The sequence below is a fragment of the Pezoporus occidentalis genome, unplaced genomic scaffold (genome assembly GCF_034315485.1).
Source record: "Pezoporus occidentalis ecotype Australia unplaced genomic scaffold, CSIRO_AGI_Poc_V1 ctg227, whole genome shotgun sequence".
NCBI classification, from domain to species: Eukaryota; Metazoa; Chordata; class Aves; order Psittaciformes; family Psittacidae; genus Pezoporus; species Pezoporus occidentalis.
Window position 1 is genome coordinate 293,055 of NW_026914148.1, and position 21,032 is coordinate 314,086.

Genomic DNA, 21,032 nt, shown 5'->3' on the forward strand with positions numbered 1-21,032 from the left:
AATTCCTTATTGAAGGAGTAAAATGGGATTGATTAGAAAGCAGCTGAAATGGAGGCTGAATGTGGTTTGTGACCCTCTGAGATTTTGAGAGGGATGTGGTTCTACATCGTCTTTCAGCAGGATCCTGGAAAACTTAAGAGCTTAGATATATTTCAGATTGTCTCTGACAATGGTGCTGAGAGCACTAGAGCATCTTTGAAAACATGCAATTATATGTGTTTCCTTTCACAATTGAGCAGCCTTTTCTTAAAACACTTTTGTAAAATGTAGACATAGATTGTTTGCTGCAGAGGAGAAGCAGCACAGTTTGCATTTCACTGCCCCTGTGTGCACTGTTTTTTGAGAATTCCATGGGTTTTTTGTTTCTTTTTTCACTTTAAAAAAACACAGTTCAACCCTCACTTCTGCTGGCGGTGGTCTAGCATGACCTGTATGCCACTTCCAGGTGCACAAGAACAACACCCATATGAGACCTTGTGAGGCCAATCCCAGACTTTTCTAATCTTCAGCTGGATGGGAACATGGCAGGAGAGGGGAAGAAAACAAAAGAGATAAAGCTGAAAAATGAGAAAGCAGTTTCCTGCCACTTACCCGTTACCCACACAGGGAAATCAGTGTGATTCTTTCGTCCATCATGCCTATTCCTCCCTTTGCTCCTACACACAGGACACAGCAGCCTGGTAGAAGGGGTGTACCACTGATGCCTTGTCCTGGGCACCAAGCAAAGTCCCTCCCTGCCTTCGGGCACTAGTAGTTCTGCCACATGCCCGGTGTGCTGTGCAGGGCTGGGTTTCTCCATCTGTACAGACTTTTGAGTGTGCGTAATGGGGAGGTGAATCCCATCAGCTATTTATGAGCTTGCCATAACAGGCTACATTTGTAGGTCTGTGTCTTATGTGATCTCTGACTACATCTACAGTCTAAAGGCAGGTCTACCATTAGTGTGTAGTGTAGTGTGGTGTTTCTACACTGGCATCTAAAGAACTGGTTTTAGCATGAGTGCTTTCACACATCTTTTTACTGTGTTTGGTTGTCTTTAGGTACATGTTGAATTGCACCTTTTCAATGCTCTCTTACTTCATCATACACTAGGCTAGTATGTATTTTTGCCTGCTGTTCTACAGCTAATATGCAAACACAGAATCAAACATGACTTGGTTTGGCTTATATGACTGCATAGGAGTACTCAACTCTGTCTGGACATCAGAACAGCCTTCAGTACACACAGGGTTCTTCTCAATCTAATTGATAATCTAATGATATAACTCTTGCTATTGCCAGGTATTGTCATTAATTTTACTATGCTATTGAATATTGAAAATTAATTCCCAGAGTGGTCTTATTCACTTGTTCCTTGGCTAGGATACATTTATTTCCTATCGTCAACTAGTTTATAGTATATCAAGGTTCAAAAGGCTTTTTCATCCTCTGAAAATGTACAGTGTAGTCAGCACTAATGAAAGGGCAATGAATAATACTGTACGTCATGGCTTTCACTGGGGTCACTGGGTTGAATTAGAGACCCTTTAACCATTAGTACAGTTTTATGAATGCTGTATTTTACTCTGATATTTTACTAGACGTCACTACTTAACACACTTCTGGCTCCATGGAAGGGGAAAAAAAAGGCTTTGTGTCCCCCGAGGTCCCTGTAGTTTTGGGGATCATTATCATTCTACTGAGTCACATCCTGAGGTCCCTGATCAGTTGCCATACCATGCTAAATCCTCCTGAAATCAGCTGAAAACCATGCTAAGAATCTCAAGATTTGGCCCTTTATTAGTAGCTAAAACTCTCTCCCAGAGAAAGAAATAGCTGCCGTTGTGATTCCTACTCACCATAATGTAGCCAGCCTGTATTTGGGTAACTCCTAAGCCCAAGCATTGCAACTCTGAATCCCATCGTATGCAGTCAGTCACTGACATTTGGGCTTAGTCAGTTCACCTCTCCTGTGCAAATCTTGGTTTGCAGGGTACATCACTGGCTGTAATTAAAAAGGGCTTGATTTAAACTCTAACAAATGTTGCATAAGGGCAAGCAGAGCTGCACAACAGGGACTGTGTTACAAATGCAAGTCCCTTCATCTCTGTAATGGGGACACAAGTGGACCTCTGTAATCTGTTGTGAAAGTGAGGGCTTCTTCTCCCAGTCACTGGTTGAGAGCTGCTGAACTCATGGCATTCCTAAGACCTCATTCTGTTCCCAAGAGCTGAATGATGGGGGCACCACTTCACAAAATCAGTTAATAAATCCATACCATTTGGGGGCACTTCATCTATGGTGCTCTGTCTCATAAACAGTGAGGATAAGTGATATCCCAAATAAAACATTTGCCAAAGAAGTTAAAAAATGGTAAGCTGAGGGGAAAATAAAATAGGTATTACAATTTCAAATTTGTTCATATGCATGAGAGTTTTTACAAGTTTTCACAGCCTAGGTGAGGCTCACGCCCCAAGGAGTCTGCTTCATCTCTTTTTTCCCTTCTTTCTCCCTAAAACAAGAGGCAGTCTTCAAAGGAACAAATACGCCACTTTAAATACACAACATAAAAATGGGCCAAATACATTATTAAAATACACTTAAAAAGAGATTCACAAAAGACTCATGTGATTAGCTCTTTGACAAACAATTGATGCTGTTGAAATGGCTGCATTTCACAACGCAAGTGTTTTCTTTGCTAGACAGATAAATAGTTGAAATAATGTGAGAAACGACTTTGCAGTCATCCAAAGACCAATTTGGCTCTAAATGGTTCATTTAACGTCTTTCGACTGGCTGTGCTGCGCAGCCGCTCCATACCCGCCCTTCACCACAGCCATGTGCTTTGGAATTCCTTCTAAAACTGAGCTCCAAGCCTCACCCTCCTCTCCCGGTCCCAATTCCCTGCAGAAGTGTTACTACATATGCTTTGAATCTTTCTTTCAGATGCGCTCCCAAGTCTAACTCCTTCCTCCCGCGCTTGAAACATATGGATTTGAAAGCACAGATGTGGCCTTGAAGTTTTTGGACCAGGCTCATCTGGGTCAATCCCTGTATAGTTTGACTAGTACTTTCTCCAGCAAAATTCTCAGAAGCCTTCGTTTTTTCTTGTTCTGACTCTACTATGCACTGCCTTTTATCTCTCCTAGTTGAACTACAAGGATCTCAGGGGAGATGTGATTTTCATAAACAGAAACATAATGGCCAGCCAGAGGAAGAAAGAAAATGTTTAATGACTGTGAGAATTGTCTTTGTGAAACACCAAGTTTCCATTTAGTTTATTCTATATGGAAAAAATATATCACCCATAGACTGGAGGAGAAAGGGAGGTTATTTCAAGATATTATTATTATTACCATCATTGTTATTATTATTATTATCATTGATGATGACTGATCATCATCATCATCACTGTCGTCGTGGTTTAAATCCAAGCAAGAATATTAACTTTATCCCATCCGAAACCAGGCCACTTATTATTACAGTGCTGATAGAGATTTTGTCCCGCTGCTGCCAGCACTGTGAGTCACAGAGAAAGGGTTCTGGATCTGCCCCCGAGAACTCCCTTTTGCCATTAACAGGGACTCGGTAGGATCCCTTCTGCGCACAGGGATGCCCGTAAAAGACAGTTTGCGGGCTAAGTCAACCGTACAACTGCTTTACCGGACATGCTGTTTTCCTTCGCGATCCAGATGACTCGAGCGGGTCAGGAGCACCCCGGCACCGTGTCCCAGTGCCGGGGGTGATGGGGGCCAGCTCGCGAGCAGCGCGGGAGCCCGGCTCCCTCCCGCACCCCGCCGGGCGAGCGGCGCCTGCGAGCCAGAGCCTGTGCCGGGCGGGGGAACCGCTTTGCACCGCGCAGTGCCAGCTGCCCGCGGGGGTTCTAGGGAGTCCGCGGAGGGCGGCGCTGCCCCGGACAGGGTCAGGACGGCTAGCGGAGCGGGGCTGCGGGGACTCATTGTGTGCACCCCGCGGAGCTGCTGGGGGAGCAGAGCGGGCGGCCCCGCTGCCCGTGCCTGGCTGGAAGTGAAACGCGCTCCGGCTGCTCCTTTTTCTTTTCTCTTTCTCTCATTATTTTTTTTTTTTTTTTTTTTTTTTTTTTTTAGCCTCCAAAAGGCTCCCTCGCCCCTTTCATCTGCCGCCGCGGCCCAATGGGAAGGCGGAGGCTGCCTGCAAGTGGTCTAATCTCAATGAGGTGTCAATCATGTTCCCCGGTGGGTGAAGTAAGGTCTTTTGTAACCGCCTCTGTCTTTGGGAAAGAGAGGAGAGAGAAGGAAGGCTGGAGCGGAGCGGGGGACGCCGGACCTTGCTGCAGGAGAGGAGCCCAGCTCTGATCTCCTGCATGCCTGAGCAGGGGAAGCGGAGCACATGGATTTCTAAACACGCTGGGATTTTATAGATCTACAAAAATAACAAGAAGCCAACCTGACCCTACTGAAAACAGTCAAATGAATCGTAATTGCAGATCAATGCAGAGAGATGGGGAAACTTCACTCGAAACATGGTTAGTTCCTTTCACTTGCTACTTCCTTAGCCCCTTCCCCTCGTTCGGATTTTACTCGGCTTGTTGCTGTGATTTTATACTGGTGTCTAATGATCTTCCTTTATTATTTCCCCCACACACTTTCCTTCGGATCTGCCTAGCTGCCGTTTGTAAACCCCGAGAAAGTCCAGAAGGTAGGGATGGCTGCTTGCTGCTAGTAACTTTGAACGCGTTCCCCTGCTCTGGGTGCCTGCCCCCGGCCCCCTGCCCTCTCCCCTCAACTTTCCGCCGCGATTTGGGCGATCCTGCCCGTCTCCGGGGGATGCCGGTGGCCGCGGGGGCCGGGCGGACTCTGCGGGCGGCTCAGCGGCGGCATTGTCTCCTCTTTCCTAGGTGATAGTTTTGCTGTGAACGCTTCTCTGGCTCGCAGAGGGCTGGAGGACTGGATGGTGAAGCAGAAATACTCCGGGGGCAGCAGCAGCAGCGGAGGCAGCAGCTCGGGACTCCAGCAAGGCTGCCAGCACCGGGCTGTGTGCAGGCTCGCCAGCTCCAGGGTATGTCAGCTTCCTTGCTGCTCCCACCCCCCGTCCCTCCTTTTTGAAACGGGGAAAACCAAAACCTCTTTCTACATCCCTCTCTACCTCCCAAGGGTTGGTTGTGCAAAGGCAGGGTTTGCTCTGCCCCAGTGCTGCTCCAGAGGGCTGCACCGTGGGTGGCTTCCTTCAGTCCTTTGATGAAGTTAGGAGGTGCGGAGCAAACTTGACGCTGGCACAAAAGCCAGAGGAGTAAGAGAACCTATCCGCACTACGATTAGAACAAACCCCTTCACAAACAGGAACAGAGAATCTCTGGGCAAAGCCCAGCACCCTGCCAGTGTGTGCAACCTTGTGCACCCTGATTGGTGTACAAGTTCGGCTGTGACATTTTGGCAGAGGAATTCTGGAAAGGAGAAGTGCCCGAAGACTGTATTGTTATTTATTTGCTCTTTGCTAATAATGGGGGGCAGGTTTTCTCCGTAAGAGTCATTGCACATGTTGCTTATCCTGGCAGTTAGCACACTGGCCACCCTTCCTCTTGCTTCTGGTCTTTTCGTGTAAAGTTGAGCTGAAGGAAATGTTTAAGTTGCCTTTTTTTTTTCCTTCCCTTCTTCTTAATGTTGTCTCTTTAAACAAGAAGGCATGATGGGAGGTAAACAGACTTAACAGTTCATAGATATGGTCCTCATAGTGTTTCAGAGTATGATCCAGAGCTTATTGATGTTTACTGAAAGACTTCCATTGACTTCTGAGAGCTTTGCATCAAGCCCTGAAAGCTTCATCAGTGGAAAAGTAACCTGAGAGATGGGGAGATTGGAATCTGTGCTTCCCAGCAAGGAATGTGGCTCTGAAAGCACAAGCAGAGCCTGGCCACCAAACCTCCTGCAGGCTCTTTGCTTTGTTAGCCACCAGTTTTATTGTCAGAAACCTGGACTTTCCATGTCTCAGGAAAAACTATCTCGCAATTGGAGAATACTTAATTGTATTGGGTGTTAAAGTGTGTAGAAGATGCGTATGGGAAAAGATAATGATGAATTATTAGATTCCACCAGTATAGGGGACGATAAGTTGTTTGGAAGAAGTAAGGGGGGGACGGGACAGGACGGGACGACGACGACAAGGTATTGATGCAAGTGTTTGTTTGATGAGTGTAATCACTTCATGTGCAACTTGCAGGTGTGGTTGGTTGAAGTGGTTTTTATTGTGCTTTACTTGGAGACAATGTGTGCAAAGAATGAAGGTCTCATCAACAGTGGTACATAGATGTGTGATACAGACACAAAGAGTGAACCCATGTGCTTTTAATTCTTTTCATTATCCCCATTTTAGTAAGTTAAGCTTTTTAGATATGTTCTACCTTTCAAATACACATTTTCTACAAAGAAGCTCAACTCACCAAACTAAATATGGATTTAAAATGCAAGAGTTAAAGGCAAAAAACTCTGACCTTAGCTTTGTGAAACGTGTTTTCTTCCACAAATACAGTTTGTTTTCTGACAAGAAGGAAAAAAACCCCAACTTTGTCAGAGATACTTTTGTATTCGCAAAACTTCAGTTTTCGTTTCTATGTGGTATGCTCAGCTGGAGAGAGAGTATTTCTCTTCTTAAGGTGTCCTTTTACTCATGATAGCTCAGCAATTAGCAAGCCATTAGCTAAAAATTAGTCTACAGTTTTAGTACATTATAATAATGTAAATAGGTTTAAGTATGTTTAAAAGCAGTGTTCCCATGAGGCTTTTTACTGTCATCCTGATAGAGCTGTTGCTGAATGTTTGAAAATACAAATTTATTGCCTAATATATTGGGTATTATCTGCATGCATATATCGCTTGCTAATTGACTTAGTTTAATTGTCATCCTGTCACAGGCACACTGTGACAGCTACATTAAAGTTCCTCTAAAATATGCTCTTTTTGTAATATGGAAGGGTGCATTCCTAATCCTACATTGGAACCAGATGTGCCATATGTACAGTCTTTTTGACAAGGATTATGGAGTCTCAGCTATTTGCTGCGAGATTGCATGACTGTTTCTTTTCTGAGATCTCTTTGATCTCTTGTATAATTATACCAAGATACAAAGGGAATTGTAGCCTAACCTCTTGGCTCTTTGTTCATCTCAAGATGTAGCAATTGCAGTCACTTCTGGTAATGGTTAGTCACTTGAGATTGTGTGGGACAGTTGTGTATTCCCCAGTAATGTAGTACTGGTGCACTTGAATTGACCAAGGGCTCTTACTACTTCAAAATTCTTCCAAAAATGTTCAGTAAGTTTCCAGGGCTCTGTAGAATGGTGCAGTTTTATTGTATCACAGCTGAAACTTTGGCTTCTCATTAAAACATACTTTTTAGCCCTGAAATAGGTCCTTATTGCTGAGCTTGTGACTTACGGCAGAAGGAGTTAGGTCAAACACTGATGAAAATATCTGCATTCAGAGAAACATCCAATGAGTTTTAAAAAAATAATGGTCTGAGAAATAATTTCCTCCTAGGAATCCTTAACCAGAGTTTTGTTGATGGTGGTTTTATTGAATCTTATCTGCTAAAATCCTGTGTACAGGTCCAAATACCTGTTTTTCGTAGAAGAGAGCATTCAGTTGCTTTCAAATCTGAAACTTAAAAGATTTGAATAATTTTGACTAGAACTTGAATGTGATAGTGAAATTTGACTTATGCTGCTCTGTATAAGCCAGAAATTCTGTTTTGGTTCTAGAGGAAGGCTGTTTTCCTCAAGAACAGAGACACTGAATCATTTTGCTGAAGTTAGTCATCCAGAGGAGATGACAATGAAGTTCAGGGAGATTCATGTAGCATTTTACAAGAGCAGTGAGTGACTAATGCAGGAAAGCAAAAATTTTTTGTTTGTGCTCCTCTCTAGAAAAACTGAATTTATGATAATCTTGGAGGGGAGGTCTTTACATCAACTCACTCAAGGGATGTTTGACACAAGGAGGATTCACGAATACACCACCTTTTATCCTCCTGAACTGAAGTTTTAAGAGTTTCTTGGTCAAAAGAAACTCTTTTGAGTTTCAATAACATCAGTCTCAGTTGATGTTATTTTTCATGTCGTGTCCCATCCATCCATGTCTCCTGCTTCCAATTCACTGGAAGAACAGTTAGTGTCCAGCTGTTGCCAAACGCATCAGTCATCTGAGAATGTTCTCATAGTATGTTGGGTGAATGCATGAACCAGGGGAAAGGGAGTGTATCTGGAATACATGCTTCTGGTGCGTACACAACTTTCTCTTCTAGGCTGAACTCAGCTCATTAAACCATTGCCACCCTCCCAGCAGGGGCTGCTGTGCTCCAAGGGTTTTAATTACTGTGGAGGATGAGGGTTGGGCTGCAGCCTTCCACATCAGGCAGAACTAAAGAAAAAGAGATTTCTGCTTCATCCATGTAAAGTATGAGGTCCAGAGTCATCTTCTAGTTTCAAAGCTAATTGAAACCACTGGGGCTGTAAATCTGTTAGAGCAATTGAATACACTTCTTTTGCTGCTTTATGAATGAGTTAACTTGTGCCCAGAAAGGTTTTCTGATGCTGTGGATTATCCTATAATTCTTAAGTTTAATTTTATTCTGTGTGTTTACTTTTGCAAACTATTTTTGGAGTTGAACATTGTTTGCAAGTATTCATGTATTTATTTGTTTAACTGTGACGTAACTCTATGCTGAAAATATTAAATATGACATTTGCTTAGTTCAATTTACTTTTATCTTCAAAGCCATAAAAATTTCACTGGTTTCTTGTGTGTCTCTTTGAGATCTGTGCTTGGAATTGGAAAAAATGTTATATTTTTAATTAGATTTCAAACCAACTCACAGTAAGCCAAGTTAAAAGTAATCATTTTAGGTAAAATAAAAGAAACTTTAGCTTACCACTTCTGCTGGGCTCCTCAGTGCTAGTGATTCTCATATTCAACCCTAATTGATATTAGTTAGAGTTGAGTATCTGATCTGGGAATAATACAGCATGAAATACTGAGGCACACCACTGCTTCAGAAGTGGGGCTTGTTCTCCATTTGTTCTGTGCCTGTAACTGCCAGTGCCATTAATGGACATTCCTTGCATGGCTGAGAGGAGACTACACCAGTGTCAACTTCTCTGCTTCTGTAGCACGATCATTCTTAAATTTAAAAAGAAACAGAGAAAAGCACTTCCTATTCACCCACTGTTAAATACCATATGTGTGTGTGCATATAAAAATACATAGTCTTATGGAAGACACAGCTGGGTAGGTCATTCATCCATAATGAAAATAATAAACAGGAAATAGACTTTTTAGTGAGATGTATATACTGTGGCTTAAAGGTTGTTGTAGTGGAAGACTTCATTCTAGCACTACTTTGGGGTCATCTCTTGGGTAGATGACATTTGAAAGACTGCCTTCTTACTGATATTGTGACAAGAGCAATTAAAATTTCCTTGGGTGCTGTCTTGTTTGACTGCTTGAAGTAATCTCTTAAACTGAAATATTTTCAAGTGCATTAATGTCAGTATTGTATGGATAATTATTTGCATTGACTTTCAGGATTAAAATAAACAAGAGACTCAGCAGAGCTAGATCTTGGTATGACTGAAATAGTATGCTGATACACAAAATATTGTATATGTCATTTAGAGTGAAATGGCCCAACTTAATATTGAGAGAGAAACAGAATCTTATTTAGTGTTGAAATTTGGTGCCAACAAATCAAGGTAATTTAATTAGTGGGGGAAATAGTGTATCTTGACAGCTCTGGTTTGGGAAAATTATAATATGACTATTAACAATCAAAAAGTATCTGAAAGTATTAGTGCCATGGTGATGAGATTAGTGAATCGGCCAATGCTGTAGCAGAAAGCTAGATTCCAAGGGAATTATCCTTGAATGATACCAGTTGGTGCAATTAAAAGCCACAATTCAGTTGCCATATGGAAAGTGTTAGGCATCCTTACATGGTTTCAGAACTATGTGCCAGAGGTTAAATTGACATATGAAGAAAAGCATAAATTAAAAATTTTGTGTTATGAAATTAGAAGTTGACTTTGCTTGAGCCATATGGAGGAGGTAGATGGAAGACAGTCTGTATTTCATCAGGGCTTGTTTCAGATTTAATGTGGTGCACTTTTAATTGGGCATGTTGATTGGAAAGCTGAATGGCCTGTGAAGTTTCTGCAAACAAACTCATTAAAGTAACTTTTTTTGGGGGGGGTAGTTGTTCATCTCTACCAACCCTCTTACTCCCATCCCATTACTTAAGTTGACATTTGAAAGAAGGATGCATCTTATCTATAGTAGCTGGGTGAAATTCTCCTTTAAGCAATACAAGCTATGTCTCTTGGACTTCTCGCAGTCCCTGTTGGCTTAGTGAAACCTTAATTCTTCTGAATGAGGAGGGCTTGGTTATGGAGTGTATTTTCATCTGTAAAGTAGGATGCAAAGTAACAACAGTATGTTCTTTAATGACTTGAATGTAAATAATGTAATCCAGGCTTTACACTAAAAGTTTGGTTGTAATAAAAATGGGAAATTTGTAGCACATGATTGTCGACATATGGGAATATTCTTTACAGCAGCATTCATTAACAGAAGGTTTTTCTGTAGATTTTCTGAGATCTGTAACAAGACCCAGGAGAAGCTCTGTAAGTGGCTATTTGTAGGCAACCTTCAGAAGATCTTGGTTGACTTTTATGGTTTCTTTTGAATGGGGTTATATACAGAGGAAAGAGAAGTCTCTTGAGTATTCTCTTGAGTACTGAAACATTATAAGAGATAGTTTTTCCAAAGTTGAGGAAATAATTGTTTGTTGATGATATTTAAATCAAAATGGAGCATTGCTCCCCATGCTGCAGATGTTGCCCTTTATAGAAATCCTGATGGATGGATTTTGCTTCGTGAATGTCAGCATCAAAACCTGGTTGGAAAGTAAGTGATAGATGTTGAAACACACAAAGTATTTGAAATGATTTTTTTTTTCTGGTAACTAAACCACTTTTCTAGTTAATACACCAGTTACTCTGAATGATTTTGAGTTTTCAGACTGTGATATTTATAGATATCTTCATGGAAAATGAGGTCTAGTTTTAGTTCAAAAAATTACTGTGAAGAAATGGTCAAATAGACTTTCTCTGTGCATTTATTTAGTCATATCTGCCAACACTGGCAGCAAAACTAAGCTTGTATTTACTCCTACAGAGTAACTACAGCTATGGGAGACTGAGTCGGACTGTATTCCACTCAAGAGTTATTAACCAAGTTCCAAACGCAGAGTCTTCATTGTGTCTGATTTCTGAGCCAGCAAAGCATGTTTGTGTTGGAATTTCTCATGACATTTGTCTTGCAGTGGTGGAACACCAGTGGTGTTAGCTGTGGTGAAAGGGCTGTGCTGGCACAGACATTTTTACTTTTGCATAATCTAAGAGAGAGGGGAAATGACTTGTGTAGGTTCAGCTATTGCTATTCTCATTGTTCTGCAAGGGGTACTGCTGTACAGTGTATTTGCTTTTTGTCAACTTCTGGATATATTGTCATCAGAGCAATATAGCATATATTTTGTCTCGGAATTTGCAGAATAGCAATGACATGTCAGAACATGCGCGACATCCTTTTTTGAGTTGGAAAGGCCTGTACAGTTAGTGTCTTCCAAAGAGACTGCTGTCACATAACAGCATGTCCACTACTTAAGAAGGGCCAGACCATTCGTTTGCCATGGCAGTTGGCATTCCCACGGGCTTATATCTGCAAGTATGTGTTCAGCCAGATTCCTTAATAGGTGTGTGTCTCATGTGATCTGGTGTGTGCCCATCTATGTGAGAAATACTTTGGTTTAATCATACAGAATCTGTTAGAGGAAGGGAGTGATGATGCATTCTCTTGTTGGGAGGTCCTGTAACAGCTGTGAAACTGAGTACCACTGGGTTTGTTTGTGTGGTGTGGCCTATTGTATGTTACAGGGCAATGAATGCTGCTATTGTTTTAGCCTATAAAGCTTTTGGTGGAGTAAATCCTTAAAATACACTTAAAAGACCCTACCACTCCAACCCCTCCAGGGATAATGGAAGACCCCCTGGTTCCTTGGTTCAAACCAAAATCCTTGCCAAATGCATGAGAAGTAGTTGTTCCTTAAATCTGAAGCTGTTGCTAGTAATATTTAATATTTGTTTTTTCTGCTTTTTGTCAAAGCTCTGATAGTGTGTTAATTTGCTCCAATAACCCTTCTTGGTCTGAAGCTCATAAAGCTGAGTGTGAAAAGGTCTCTGGCTTATACCTTAAAAAATGCCATTTACCAGTCTTGCTTTTGGTTTTGATGGGTTTGGTTATAAATGCAGGCTCAGTGGCACTGGTCCCTTATGATATTTGCAATAAGAATCTCTTGAGAATCCTTGCTTAAAATGTGGGAAGAGATCAGTTATGTTTTGAGCAAAATTTGCAGCAGATATCTCTTGAAGTGCCTGGAATTTTCAGCCACGTATCCTTGGACTTCAAGCTAACAAATGCAGGTAAAATATATGTTACTTTAGCTCAGAGATGGGTTGGCATGTGGTCAGAACAGTCTGTGCACTGTCCATCTAGAGAAATACTTTGTGTTTTGTGATTAGGGTGGAATTTAATGCATTTGAGGGCATTACTGTGGTACCTTTAAAGGGATTAAGTATATTGAGTTTCCTATTAAAGTGTAACATTGTGATTCAAGATCTGTGAAAGAAAACCATGCATGGGTGTTTGATCTTGGGGTGCAGCCGTACATGCTGTGAGGCATAAAATAAGGGGATAGACTCAGTAGGGAAGTGACAGAACAAAGTACTGTCTTGCAGGAGAAATGGGATTTGGGAGCAGGCTTGGATCTTTTGATCCATATTCTGATGTGAAAGATGAGTGGTACAGAGGTGACAGATTTGTCTTGGGGGAGGAAGGAGAATAGCGGGTAGTGTGTCATATTGCCCTCAGAGGCAGTTTGCCATCTGATTCCCCAAAGGTTTGATTGTGGTAGGTAAGAACTAAGCTGTTTCTTGTCCTATCTTAAAAATCTTTTCCTGTTCCAGGACAGTTAGTTTCGAGAGAGTTAGGCAAAAAAGGTGGCATGTAAAGCTAAGCCTTATGCATTAAATGCATATAAAGAACAGATGCCTGTTTGGGGGGAACGGGAGTTTTGTCTGTACATAGTGCACTAGTCCTGAGCTCACAGAATAACAAGCAGTCTCTGTATTGCATAAGATGCTGTGGTTAAGCCTGTGTCAGTGTTTCTCCAATAAACTACTGTTTGAAACAATAAATAATTCTTTTGCTTGTGAACTTTCCAAAACTCTGTGTTCACGTAGCATACGTTCACACGTACGCTTACGTGTGTATACACTACAGACACTCATTCCCCTATAAAGAGAGAACATCATAGTCTAGCAAACAGAGTATCTGTCATTCCAGCTGAGCAAAGGTCTAAGGCAATAACCCAAAATATTCTGGAAGAAATTCTAAAAACCATTGAAGAAATCAATCGTCTGATCCTAGAGGAAGGTCTTTGATGTAACGCTGGTAAGTTTATACTGGGAGCTTGCCTATTTCTTTATGGTCAGCCCTAGACTTTCTCTATGAAAAGTGGATCAAATAATTTCATATGCTTCTGCTTCAAAAAAAGATGGTTGATAGTTTCTAAAGCGTACACACTGTTTAAATGTAGATTGTGGCTTTTAGCCGAAGCCCAGGTGGGGAGGAAGGGCTTTTCAAAACAAGTACTTACAGGAAAATAAATAACACTTTGATATTTTTCCCATGGAAAAACTGTGCCTCATTTAGCCATCCCGAATATTTAATTTTATGTTGAAGATAAACTTCATAGGTTATCTCAGTTAAAGCCATTTTTATTTATGCAAAGCTTATGTGCAAGGTCTTGTTCCTGATGTGTATGTAAAAGGAGTTCTTCAGAATACCATAAGTTACTTTTAAAGGTATATTTATAGCTAACAATGTCCAGTTATGTGTGTCTGATTTTATCATCTTGAAAAATTCTGCAATATTTCCCTGTTGTGTTTTGATGTAAAAGTCCTTTTGTAATAGAGGGGGAAACTTCTCACTGCTTTCAGTGGTTTTGTACTGGGTTCTCTGCCACATCAGTGGAAGATGAGGGAAGGTTCAAGTGGTAGTATAAGAGTCTTTTTATCTAGCAGCTACATTGCTGGTGGAATGGCAGTGTGTTTTCCTCTACAGATGCAGTTTATTTGACCATTTTATGACAGGTTTATGAATTTCTTCCCAGTTGTACTGCCACTTAAATTTCCATTTGTAATTAGCATTGTAATTTTGTGGATAGGTTTATGAAGCATATTTTGAGAGAAGCTATTCCCACAGCGCTACTTAATACCCATTAAAATATCACATTTTTATTGTATGAAGGTGTTTTTTATCTAATTAGGTTGGTTTGTTAAAGTATTGCACCACAATCTCTTTTTTTTTTTTTTTTTTAAAGCTGCTTTTAATCGTTTATTTATGACTGGTAGGAAGCGTTACAAAATCTTTAACTCTAGCCTAATGCACAGCATAAAGGAGTAAATGATCTCTTCCTGCCTAAGCTATTGTACAGGGCTTTTCTTTGAAAGGCATCCATTCATGGATTAAAACGTCATGACGTGTAACAGAACAGAAAAAATACCAACCAGCAATCAGCATTTAGAAAGGAAGTATTGTAGCCATTGATGCTACGTGGACTTCATTGGAATTTGGTCATCAGCCTTACCATGGCACACTTTTCCACATATGCTGTTTGATTTTTTTCTTTATTTTTAACATAATTGAGAAAAAAAAAAGAATGAAATCAAGTTTTGTGAGAACTGTGATAAAAGTCAAAGGTAAGGCACATTGAAGTAGCTCTGTGTCCTTGGAGGTCCTTGGGAGGGACCAGCTAGATTAAGCACTGCCTGTGCTTAGTCAATGAACATTTGCTGCTTAAACACAGAAGAAACCAATGCTAAAACAATTCATCTTTAACCTTATGGCCACTTCTGGTTTTCCCCATTTTAGAAAGACAGAAACCAAAGGCTCTGCAGTGAGAAGCCCCCTAGATTTGCCAGTAAATGAATAACAGACAGTGGGCAATGTCCTGTGGGAGTAGCAACAGGATTGTGATGTCCTTTATTAGCTCAGCGGCAGTAATCTGACCCTCCTTGGTGTGTTTCTGATGGCGACACTGACAGTCCTGGTCTCCTCAAAAAATGAGGAGAATTTCACCACCACTGGGGAAAATAGGAAAGCTTGTTAAATACAGTGGGACAGAATGGTTAGACAAGAAAAGTGCTAATGTCATGCATTTAGGGCTATATTTTTAGCAAGGAAAGAGTCCTGGCCTACTGTCAGCAGGAGCCCTATCCAAAGACCAGGTGAGGCTTCGTCCTTCAACACTTTTAGTAGGCATGGGGTCTGGTCAAAAACTACTATTAAATGCCAAAATCCAGTAGTATCAGGCATAGATAAGATAACCAGTTCTGCCTTCAGTTAGAAATAGGCACAGAGACTCTTTTCTGAGAGGCATGCCAGTCTGAGACACATGCCAGATCAAGGGTAGGATTTGGCTTTAAATTGTGTTGGTACAACTTACTGATGCCAGGGGGCTTGGTGATAAATAGCTAACAGCAGAACTGCGTGGAGGGAAGTAGATCAGCTGAAAAAGCAGTCTTCTGGCATTCAGTCTCATCTGCCTGTAATTGGGGGGAGGGGGGGGGTGGTGGTGGCTGTCTGGCAGAAGTGTGTGTTGCCCAGATTTAGCTATCCACAGACAAGAGCCTTTCTTGTGGTTGTGGTGACAGTGAGTATTTTGTGTTGTACCCAGCTGCACACCAAAGTATATTGTAAGTTTTGTGCCATGCTGGTTTGCAGTGGCCGTTCTTGCAGGGTGATGCCTTCCTCCAGTGGCCACACTGCTCTGTTCAGGTAGCACGCCTTTTCTTCAGTTGACCAAGTTCTGCTGATGGCAGACTTCACCCACACTTCACATGCCTATTTGAACTGCCTGCCTGTGCTATAGAGAGGGTGAAATGGTACATGTTTTGCCACACAGGTTTTTGACTGTGTGCTATTGATAGGACAGATTTTGGAGTGGTCTCTGTGGAGTATAAAGGGTTATGTTGTTGAAGTTATACAGGCGCCAATCCACTGGCACACCGCAGGTGATCTCGGAGTGAATGTTGTTTAAAGCGCCTGTCCCACGGTTTCACAAATGTGCTCTGACCAGAGGATGTTTTTCTAACTTCAAAGGGCTTCTCAGGCTGGCTTGGTGCCTGACAGACTGAGTCCACAATTCCTCTCTGCTCGTGATGTGTTCTAACCATGTGTGATTTTTTTGGTATGTGATGTTTTCTTAAAGCGGCATTGACCTGTGTTCAAGTGAAACTTGCTCTTAAGCTTGTAAACACAAACTTGTCGTGTGGGCAGTTTTCATCTTAACCTGATGTGTGTATTTTTGTAAGAGCAAGAATAGACATCAAAAGGAGGAGTAATCTATAGTGAAAAAAAAAAGGCAAAAAAGAAAAAAAAAGGCAATAAACTTCCAGCAGCTTTTGATGCTTCATGGTCTTTGACACCATCCAGAGGCTTTTCTTTGAAGATCCAAGTGTGGGTCCTTTGCTGGCCGTAATGAGAAGAGCATGTTCCCACCTTGCACTGCTAGTGTTGTAGTAGGCTACTTTCACATTTGCCTCTGCACAATGGGTATGCAAAAGGGGAAGGGAAGGCAAAAAGGAGTAGAAAGTGAAAGGGACCTTGAACAGGTATCACTGGCCTGATTGTTAGTTTTTTCCTTCTCTGCCTCTTAAGCAATGTTATATTAAAATAAGCTTTTAGGAACATGTTTGTATGTTTTTAAATATTAAAAGTTTCTTTTTCTCCTGTAGTACTTCGTAGTATAGTTTTCTGAAGGTTAATACAAAATGCACTTCTTTTTAATGCTGAGAATTAGAGATGACTGTATATGTTTATATGAGTATATGTGGGTCAAAGTCGTTTACTGTTGAAGTCCACTAATACTTCACCAACTCTGTTGGGAGAAGGATCAGGCCCTGAAACATCTCCTGAGATACACTGTACTACATTAGCTGTGGTTGTGAGTCTGGAAATGTCTGGTGTTTCACCAAGTTGCTCTGGTGGGCACTGTTTTTGCAATGTAAGTGCATTCATTAAGACTAGAAGAAGTAGGCTAGTTTGAGGCTTTAATGTCATCATTTTTAGTTTACTGTTATTACTATTATGGACAGTTTTGCATATATTTAAAAAAGCCAAACCAACAGCAAAATAAAACTTTTCTTCTAAGAAAATGGTACCTTAGAAGCCAGACTGTAACACTGTCTGGTTGCCAAGTGATTGAAGACCATCTGCTATGGGAATAAAACATCATACTGTGAATGGCATGTCATGAAAAATGTATCTCAGCTGTGCAATGCAGTTTTGCTCCTCATGAGTAACATTAGTGCAATCTAGCACCTCATAATTATTCCAGCTTTCAGATGCAGTTTGATCCCAAGGTCCTCATCCAGACAAGATTCTGGAGAAGTCAGTGATGTCTGGGACCTAAGCCCTAATGGCAAACAACCTGTGCTACCCTGCCATCCCCTGGTTATCGACAGGAACCATCCCACCACGTTTATTTTGGCTAGTTTTAGAGCAGGTGGCCAGGGTGAATTCCTAGTTTCAAAGTCACAGCTGCTGCTTTGAAATTGTGTAAGAAGGGCTTTGGTTTCTTAACACAAAATAACTGAGCTGCTGTTTGGTATTAGAGCATCATTATTCTGGGAAATGCGCTCTTCAATTTAAAAATATCTTCTGTATGGAAGTTGAAAGTTTATACTTCATGATTCTAAGGGCAAAGAGCTGAAAAGGTTCCTTGTTTGACTGATGATTGTAAATACTTAAGGATTCCTCAGTGACTTGAGTGAATGGAATCTGAAGGTAGTATTAAAAATTAATACCAATATTAGAAACAGAGTTACTGCAGAATTTCTTGTTTGTTGGTATTAAATAATTTCTCAGGGTAGCTATAATTTAAGATTTGTCTCTTTTAACTGGATGTCTGTGACAGTTACACCAAAAATGTTATGTCTTTATCACTGAATCAATTAAAAGGGCCAAGTGCTCTACTTAATCAGAGCAATGAAGCTGTAATTAAGTAGAAGGAAATGTTCCGTTACAAATCCCCTTTTGCTCTCCTTGTAAAATTTTATTTTTAAATGAGCCTTCTTGGGTGAGTTTTTCAGTAGCATCAGCAACATTGTCAGCAGAATAGTGAATTTGTGTCGCTGGAAGTATAAAGAGAATTCATGAAGGAGTTTGTGTTAAGCATAGTTTTCTTTTTTATAAAAAAAGAATTCTATTCACTGTGGTTTTTGCTTCTTTTGTATTCCTTGCCACCTTATGATATTATAATGTTTTTTGCCTAGTTTCAAAATTTCATATATATATATTTATAAAAAATATATGTCATGTAAGCCTTTTTCTACTCTAAGAGAAAGTACATTTTATGCAAGGTACACAGCATGGGGTTTTCTGGGCCTTCAATCTCATATGATCCTGTCTTACAGAAAATACATCAAACAGGAAAGAGCGGAACACAATCCTCTCAGACTGGGTGAAAATGCTCTTAAGAAAAAAGATGAGGGTGGGCTGGCTGGAGAAAAGGCTAGACCTTCCCTCTGAAAGGAGGCCTGAAAAAAGTGAGTAGGCAGAGGATAGACAGTTTCTTTAGCTTATATAGACATGCTTGATAAAGGGTGGAAGGGGAAAAATTAGGGTTCATTTGGTATTGAGGACATAGTCAAATAAATAAATGTCGCATTCACATGCGTAGGATGTAACAAAATTGCTGACTTGGTTGTTCAGCGGAAGGGGTGAGTTTGGGCACATCCGAAGTACAGGAAGTACAAAGAAGAAATTGGGCTGTGCCTATAAATCCTTTTTGATTCAATCATAAACTAATTTTTGTTTGTATTTCTGTCTTGTGAGAGTAATGACTAGTAGCTCTCTTATCTGTTGGAAGCTGCATGTTCTAGTGCAGCACTTTGTAGATGTATCTATTAATAAGTGGTGCTGGACCATATTTTCTGTAGAGGTATGTATGGCATAAAGATCGCTACTGAGTTAAAGCTCTCAGTGGTGTAGCCACAGGCTTACTGTGCAATCCTTGTGTCTCTTTGTGTCTCTTTTGGTGGCCTTCTATGATGGGGCTACAGAACTTATGGACAGGGGCAGAGCAGTTGATGTCATCTACCTGGACTTGTGCAAAGCATTCGACACTGTCCCACATGACATCCTTGTCTCTAAATTGTAGAGACATCAATTTAATAGGTGGACCACTTGGTGGATAAAGAACTGGCTGGATGGGCACAAGCAAAGAGTTGTGGTCAATGGCTCAATGTCCAGCTGGAGACCAGTAACAAGTGGTGTCCCTCAGGGATTGGTGTTGGGACTGGTCTTGTTCAACATCTTTGTTGGTGCCATGGACAGTGGGATTGAGTGCGCCCTCAGCAAGTTTGCCGGTGACACCAAGCTGTGTGGTTCGGTTGATACGCTGGAGGGAAGGAATGCCATCCAGAGGGACCTCGACATGCTTGTGAGGTGGGGCTGATGTCAACCTCATGAAGCTTAACCATGCCAAGTGCAAGGTCCTACACCTGGGTGGGAGCAATCCCAGGCACAGCTACAGGTTGGGCAGAGAAGAGATTCAGAGCAGCCCTGTGGAGAAGGACTTGGGGGTGCTGGTTGATGAGAAAATGAACATGAGCTGGCTTCAGTGTGTGCTCACATCCCAGAAAGCCAACTGTATCCTGGGCTGCGTCGAAAGGAGCGTGACCAGCAGGTTGAAGGAGGTGATCCTGCCCCTCTACTCTGCTCTTGTGAGACCTCACCTGGAGTATTGTGTGCAGTTCTGGTGTCCTCAACATACAAAGGACATGGAACTGTTGGAACAAGTCCAGAGGAGGGCCACGAGGATGATCAGGGGACTGGAGCACCTCCTGTATGAAGACAGGCTGAGAAAGTTGGGGCTGTTCAGCCTGGAGAAGAGAAGGCTGTGTGGAGACCTCATAGCAGCCTCTCAGTATCTGAAGGGGGCCTATAGGGATGCTGGGGAGGGACTCTTCATTAGGGACTGCAGTGACAGGACAAGGGGTAGTGGGTTAAAAGCTAAACAGGGGAAGTTTAGATTGGATATGAGGAAGAAATTCTTTCCTGTTAGGCTGGTGAGGCACTGGAATGGGTTGCCCAGGGAGGTTGTGAATGCTCCATCCCTGGCAGTGTTCAAGACCAGGGTGGACAGAGCCTTGGGGGATATGGTTTAGTGTGAGGTGTCCCTGCCCATGGCAGGGGGGTTGGAACTATATGATCTTAAGGTCCTTTCTAACCCTAACTATTCTATGATTCTATGATTCTCTAATGTCTGCCCTTTTGACTGTGCTGACTAGTGTAGCTCCCTGGGTGGTTAGGATTTTCATGGGTAGGATGTCAGTCCTGTTGTACTTAAGGAGATAGGATAAGAGGTTAAATACAGCTTTCTTAAGCACTCTGAATCACAAGGTAGGTAGGCTTTGAAGTTATCTGATACTACAGGATTGGTCTGTGGGCTTGGATGTGAAGGTGGGAGATGTTTGTAATGTGGGTGGTCAGAGATGGATAGCCATTGCTGTGATACTACCTGGTCTCTGTAACTCTAAATTTACAGTTTAAGAAAGAGGTGTGGGGGCCATGTATTTTAGTCCAGACCCTAGCTTTATTGTGTGTCCTTTCTCAAGTTGCTCAAACATGAATCTTCACAGAGGCCCAACATAGCTTCAGTACTTACCACTCGTTTAGTCTCATTTTAGTCTCATTCAAAGTCTTCTCTTTGAAACTGCCAGTTTTATCCACTTTGTTTTGCACTTCCCCATCAGGGAAGTGTGAATTGGTTTTATCCTTCTACCTACCTCTTCTGCTGAGGTACACAAAGAAATATTTAAAGTTCACAAAGAACTTCAATGCCAGCTTAACACATAGGCCACTTACACTTAATTCATTGCTATGTTTTTATGAATAATCCAGG

At 41.6% G+C, this 21,032-nt stretch overlaps 1 protein-coding gene across 1 annotated transcript in view; it reads left to right on the plus strand.

Annotated features, from left to right (window-relative positions):
- Window positions 1-4,104: 4,104 nt before the first annotated feature.
- Window positions 4,105-21,032, plus strand: part of NKD1 (NKD inhibitor of WNT signaling pathway 1) — a 113,826-nt gene continuing 96,898 nt past the window's right edge. Inside the window, exons 1-3 of the mRNA XM_062621077.1 lie at window positions 4,105-4,483; window positions 4,624-4,656; window positions 4,856-5,016. Coding sequence (XP_062477061.1) covers window positions 4,459-4,483; window positions 4,624-4,656; window positions 4,856-5,016 — 219 coding nt within the window. The 5' untranslated portion in view covers window positions 4,105-4,458. The remainder of the gene's footprint in view (window positions 4,484-4,623; window positions 4,657-4,855; window positions 5,017-21,032) is intronic.